Source organism: Astatotilapia calliptera, chromosome 6 (assembly GCF_900246225.1).
Source record: "Astatotilapia calliptera chromosome 6, fAstCal1.2, whole genome shotgun sequence".
NCBI classification, from domain to species: Eukaryota; Metazoa; Chordata; class Actinopteri; order Cichliformes; family Cichlidae; genus Astatotilapia; species Astatotilapia calliptera.
The window spans coordinates 11,560,379-11,567,353 of NC_039307.1; the positions used below are offsets into that span (position 1 = coordinate 11,560,379).

Sequence of the window (6,975 nt, forward strand, 5' to 3'; positions counted from 1 at the left end):
TTTTGTGTCAGTTTGGAACTAGGGAGAGAGGAAAAAAAGGATGATTGGAAGTGGAAATCTGTCAGATACGTGGAATGACGTACATGAACTGAGTAAACTTTTTAGTTTACCATCTTTGGTTGGACTTTAATTACTATGTCCCCTTTTCTTCTTTTTTCCCTCTTAGGACTTTGATCTTTGCATTAATTGCTACAACACAAAGGGCCATGAGCACCAGATGGTCAAGTGGGGTCTTGGCCTGGATGATGATAACAACAGCCAGAGTGGGGAGGCCTCCAAGAGCCCACAGGAGAGCCGGCGTTTAAGTATTCAACGGTGCATTCAGTCGCTGGTCCATGCTTGTCAGTGTCGCAATGCCAACTGCTCTCTGCCGTCCTGCCAGAAGATGAAGCGAGTGGTACAGCACACCAAGGGTTGCAAACGCAAAACCAACGGTGGCTGTCCTGTATGTAAGCAGCTTATTGCTTTATGCTGTTATCACGCAAAGCACTGCCAGGAGAACAAGTGTCCTGTCCCGTTCTGCCTGAACATCAAGCACAAGCTTCGCCAGCAGCAGCTGCAGCACAGGCTCCAGCAGGCCCAGTTGATGAGGAGAAGAATGGCCACCATGCAATGCAGAACCATGCCGCTACCATCCCCACCGCCATCAGCTGCCCCTAGCACTCCCACTTCCCACACTCAGCCCAGCACTCCCCAAACACCCCAGCAGCCTCTTTCCAACCAGCCGCAGACCCCCAACTCAGCAGGCGTCATGTCGCCGTCTTTCTCCAATGCACCTCGCACTGCCCAAGCTCAGGCACCGGTGTCTCAGGGCAAACCTGGGCCCCAGGCCTCCCCTCTACACCAGCAGCAGTCCCCTCTCCCTCAGCCCCCCCAACCATCACAGCAGCTATCTCAGCAGCCACCTCCCATCGCTGCAGTCAAGATGGCACAGCGCATCGAAATGATGGCGCAGGCCCAGCAGAACCAACGGAACTACCGTGTCAATGTGAATGGTTTGCCCATGAATCCCCAGCAGCCACAACAGCGCATGACGGCACCAATGCAGCCAGCAATGCAGATGGTGCCTGGGCCCCGGGGACCACCAGTCATGCAACCTGGTATGGCCACTGGACAGTGGGGTGGAGCTTCAGGCCCCATCCAGCCAGGTCAAACTCAACAACCAGGTCTTGTTCCAGGCCAGTCCCCACAGCAGCCCATGACCATGCAGCGAGCCATGATGCCACCAGGGCAGCAACCCCAGCAAAGCCAGAGGATGCTGATACCACAGCAGCCCGGTGCCCGGCCACAGACTCCCCAGAGAGCTGGAGCTATACCTCCAAATGCTCTGCAGGACCTCCTCCGCACCCTAAAGTCTCCCAGCTCACCCCAGCAGCAGCAGCAAGTTCTAAACATCCTCAAATCAAACCCTCAGCTAATGGCTGCGTTCATTAAACAGCGAACAGCCAAGTACCATGCCAACCAGCCGCAGCAGCAACAACCGCAACAGCAGCAACAAGCAGGCCAACAACAGCAGCCTGGCATGCCAGCAATGCAGAATATGGCTATGTCTGGAGGGGCAGTGCAAAGGACGGGGATGCCACCACAGCAACCACAGCAGCCTCAAGTGCAGGGCATGGCTGCATTAGGGACTCAAGGGCAGCTGAACACCGCGCACAATGCAAACCCCCAGATCCAGGAGATTTTCCGCAGGCAACTCTTATTGCAGCAGCAGCAACAGCAGCAGCAGCAGCAGCAACAGCAGGGAGTGTTACCACAGAGCCACCCGGGTCAGTTTGCTGCTCAGTCGCAGGGTACAACACCCACCTACTCCCAGCTCCGAATGCAACAGCAACAACAGCAGCAAATGCAAATGCAGGCAGGGGCACCTGGGGGCCCCATGGGTCAGCTCCCACCAATGGCTCAGATGGCCCAGTCTGGCATGGGGATGGACTCGACCCAAAATTTACTGCATCAACGACTGCTTCAGCAGCAGCAGCAACTTCCCCAGCAGCAGGCTGTCCTAAAGCAGCAGATGGGCTCCCCTGGCCAACCAAGCCCCATGAGCCCTCAAACCCACCTCCTGGCTGGGCAGACTCAAGGCGGAGCCCACCTCCCCAGCCAACCTGCTTTAGCCAACGCCCTCAGCAACCAGGTCCGCTCCCCAGCACCAGTCCAGTCCCCTTGTCCACCCTCGCAGCAGCCCCCACATTCCAGTCCTTCGCCGCAGGTCCAGAACCAGCCCCAACCCTCACCTCAGCACCCACCCCACTCGGGTTCACCCCACACAGGGCTTGGGGGCCCACTGCAGTCGATGGAGCAAGGACACTTGGGGACACCAGAACAAAGCGCCATGCTACCGCAGCTTAATACGCCCAACAGAGGAGGGCTGAGCAATGACTTGGGGATGGTAGGAGATGCTACAGGGGACACTCTGGAGAAGTTTGTGGAGGGATTGTAGCATTTCTGCTGGGAACTAAAGAACATATTGTCACTCCCACGGACCTGTCCTCCCACTCCTCTTCCTCGTTTTCCCTCAAACTCTTTATTCCGTTAGAGGGCTTTGTTTGTTCTTTGTAAGGCTGACAACGGTTTTTGTACTGACATGTAAAAAGTTTCAAACGTTGCAACAAAACAAGAAAATTTGGTTCATTTAAAATAAAAAATAAAAAATTCAAAACCTTTAGGGAATGTAATTGTTTCCTAACCCTAAATGGTAGGTATTTCTTCCTTGGGATGTTGAGGGATTTGCAAGTTGCTTCTTAAAATGAAATTAAAGTCACAAAGAATATATTTTTTTGGTTGAGACCAAATGTGTTCAGTACTCATTTTTAAAAAAAAATTTTTGTTTGTTTGATTTCTTGTTTTTTGGGGGGGGTTGTTTGTTTATGGGTTCATGCCTTTCTTTCTTTTTTCTTCTTTTTTTTTTTTTTTTTTTTTTTTACAAAAAATGTAAAGTTGCATTATATTATTCATATCTTTATTTTGTACCTTTTTGAGAATTTTTTTTTCTTTTTTTTCTCTTTTTTTGGAAACTGTAAAATATTTTGTCTCTGAATTGGGCCAGGTTTTTGTTATCTTCACAAGCTGTCATTCCTGGCAATTGTAATCTAGTGTTGTACTATTACTGCAAGAAGATGCGTTCAGGGACAATGACCGCTCCCATTCTTTTTGTGTGTATGAAGAGCACTTATTTGTATTAAAGTAGGAAATGGCCTGCAGCAGTTTGTGTAAACAGGCATGTATGCAGGAGCACATGAAGACACTGACACAAACCCTCACCGTCACTAAAGCCGCGTTTCCACCACAGGAACTTTTACCAGGGACTAGGGACCATACTTTCAGTTACGTTTGGGGTAATTATTTAACCCCCCACCAAAAAGGTCCCTGCTTTGGGTGGTTTTGAAGCGCTGAACATTTCTGATTGGAGTACCCGTCTTTACCACCAACTCCAGGGTGTAAAAGCAGCCGTCTCTTTTTATTATGTCAGCGGATTTTTCTTTAAATTTTTTTCTTTTGCTTAATTTTCACGGGCCTTTTAAACATTTTTTTATTTCCTTGGAAACAAAAATTTCTGTGACTACGACTTCCGGGTACTTTTGGGTGGACACGCGGCTTAAGAGATATACAGCTGATTGGTTCACCAATAAGGACTGCAGCCTACAACTCAGTGGCCTGGAATTTGGAAACGTCTTGCAGGTGTAGAAAGTTGTTGCTTTGACATTAAAAAGAATTTGTCATACTTTTTGTCATACAAATGTTGTAAAGTGTAAAGAGATTGTGAGAAAGAGACCAGCCCCCTAAGCTGAGGTGGAATGAGCAGTGGTTGTTTGTAGGCAATGTCTCTGATGCTGCCCAGTTCTCCAAATTTTACACTAAGTTGTGTGCTATCAGGGGATGAAGGGCACATTTGAGATTCACCTGGAGGAGAACTAAATGTCATCAACCCTCATTCCTCTCACAAAAAAAAACTTGAATTAGGGGGATTTACTTTTTCTCCTATTGTAAATCAAGTTAAGCAAAATACTATAGATATAAGGAAGAGCAAATGAAATCACTGTATAAACTGGTAAAAGACTCATTTCTTACTTATATACCATATTGTTAAATAAACTGTGTGCAACAGAAGAACTCCAGTACTCTGTTGACTAAATAATGAGGCATCACTTCCTCCTGTTGGTGTGTATTCATTTGTTTCCGGTGTTACATTACCAGCAACGACTGTTCGGTTTTCATGTCACCTAAAATAACATTTATTTTAACTTTAGTCCTCATCCTGAACTTTTAAAAAGATGGAGTTGAATTGTTGTGTTTAGTAAAATGATATGTATCAATGCAGCACTTTACAAATAGTGACCGTCCGATGCCTCTTTTCCACCCATGTGAATCTGGTGCCTGAGCTAGAACCGGATTCATGCATTTCCACCAAAGCCAGACTATTGTCAGCAAAAATTGGCACTTGGTTTTATTATTAGCAGGAATGTAAGACCCCCTTCTTTCAGTCGAAGTGCAAAGCATTAATAAGTAACCTGCTAGGCTCTACAAAAAGTCTAGTGAGAACCTGTGCGATTACAGAAAATACTCATTTTAACCACTATGTCAGGTACACATTTGCTAATTTTTTTAGTGTTTTAGATTGAACAAGTTGCTGGAAACATTCCTCAGAGACATTTGGTACATGACGGCATTGTGCAGCACATTCACAATGGTCTGTGAAACCTGTTAAGTACATTTTAGTGCACTAAAGTAATTGTCATTTAGAAGAAAATAGTCTCAAATTATAAGAGCTTTATAATGTGCATTAACCTGCTAAAATAGCCATTAGAAGACGGAAACACTGGTCATAAAGACATGGACATAACGAGCAACAGTAGTTCAGGTTGGCTGTACCATATAAATAATGGGTGATTGGTGCTTAGCAGTCCAATAAGACATCCACCACACCATTCAACCACCATCAGCATCGAGAGTTGTTACAATGCCCATAAAAGGGGAATCCAGACACTGATTTTACCCATTTGTTTGTGTTTTGGCTACCACCTTATTTGTTCTTTGGAAACAGAAGTGGTGGAATGATGGATTGCAGGTGGGTGCAAATTAATACCCTAAAAGGCCAGTGCCGCTTAGTGGCTCAAAGTAATCATTAGTGGAGGAGTCAGACTTAATGGATATAGCTGTATGTGGCTACACCCATAATTTTAGATGTTAAACTTTTTAAAAAAGTAAGTTATTAAAAAAAAAAAACAGTCCTTATGAAAGAGTGTAGAAATCTGTAGGGTGCGATTTTGATATAAGGGGAACTGACTCACGATTGCACGATTGCAGTGTAGATGGCCTTGTGGCTGGTGGAGGAACTACAATTTTTGGCACTTCGTGTTTAGGTTAATTTTTCAGTCCCAGATGTGACCTTACAATCTGAATGTGGCAGCATCAAGACTCATCAGAGCAGGTAATGATTTAGCAGTTGTCTGTGTGTCTGCCGGTGCAGCATAATCACATCCACACAGCTGCACAAATATGAGTTCTGGTTCTTTCTCTTAAAAGACAGCTTGTTTGGCACTCCATACAAATGTTTCTGATCTTCTGGAGATCATCCTGGTTGCAAAAGTCTTGCACTGAGTCTCTGCCACTTGAATGGCTGTGGGAAATATGCTGTGATGCCCAGTTGGTGAAGTCACACTCATATAGCAGCCAGTTAGAATCTGAATGTTCATTTACAAAATATATAAATTGCATTAAGAAGTGAAAGTGTAATGAAATTTTCAGTCAGGTAACATCATTTAGTCTCTGTCTCAAATTCAAGTCATGAGGTTTGGAAAGATCTTTTAAGTGTGTATTACTGGAGTCTTTTTCTTTAAAAAGTCTATGATGTCTGAGTCGGTGTCTGTCCCTCTGTGTAAACTACAGGCACAGAAGTACACTTAGACACAAAGAAGTAAACTATAAACTCCTCTGTGTATAGTAAATCTTACTGCAGATTTATAAGATGTATCTGAATTTGCTTGCTTCCTACATGCCTTCACATTCTAACAGTATTCATCAAAGCCTATCCACTCACCAGTCGCTTTATAAGTCATACCTTGCTAGTACCTGTTTTGACCCCTATGCCTTCAGAACTACCTTAATTCTTCCCAGCAGAGTTTCCTTCGAGATTTAGGTCCATATTTATGATGACAGCATCGCACAGTAGCCGCAGATTTATCGGTTGCACATCCACGATGTGAATTTCTTGTTCCACCACATCCCCAAACTCTGGTGACTGTGGAGGCTATTTGAGTACAAAGAACTTATCCATCCGATATGGATAAAATCTTTACACTGTGGTCATAAAGTGATGGACATGATCAGCAACAGTGCTCAGGTAGGCTTTGTGAACTTCTCCATTAGCTAATCTGCTTCAAGGTGTCATGCGTGCAGAGATCCACTTCCCTCGGTTGCAACAGCTGTTTGAGTCATTGTTGCCTTCCTATCAGCTGGAACAGTCTGGCCATCCTCCGCTGACATCAACAAGTTCCAGAGAACTACCACTAACTGGATATTTTCTCTTTCTCGGCCCATTCTCTATAAACCATAGAGATGGTTGTTTTGGAAAATCTCAGCAGCTCAGCCGTTTCTACATACTCAGACCATTCCGTCTGGCGCTAGCAATCATGTCGCATGCCAAGTCACTTAAAATCACCTTTCTTTCCCATTGTGGTGGTATGGTTTGAGCTTCAGGTCATCTTGACCATGTTGACATGTGTAAATTCATTGAGTTGCTGCAGTGTGATTGCTTTAAGGAACATGTTGATCAAGCCTGGGTCTTAAACTGGTTTTTAAAAAATCATTATTTAGTTTAAAACAATTAAAAAAGTGTTGGAAATCTTTAATAAAGCGTTTATAAATGATTATATTAAACTGTTATTTACGGATTCCGTCCAAAGTCGCTCGCTTTAGTCACATGACCTCGACAGCAGCCAGTTATTCGTTGCTTTCACCGTCACATGACCGGAAGTT

The 6,975-nt window shown here is 44.9% G+C and overlaps 1 protein-coding gene across 4 annotated transcripts in view; it reads left to right on the top strand.

The window, feature by feature from the left end:
* Nucleotides 1-2,851, top strand: part of crebbpa (CREB binding lysine acetyltransferase a) — a 46,007-nt gene extending 43,156 nt beyond the window's left edge. For all 4 annotated transcript variants that reach the window (XM_026170303.1, XM_026170304.1, XM_026170306.1 and 1 more), the window contains one exon: nucleotides 167-2,851. In XM_026170303.1, the coding sequence (XP_026026088.1) occupies nucleotides 167-2,440 (2,274 nt within the window). In that variant the 3' untranslated portion in view covers nucleotides 2,441-2,851. The remainder of the gene's footprint in view (nucleotides 1-166) is intronic.
* Nucleotides 2,852-6,975: the final 4,124 nt, after the last annotated feature.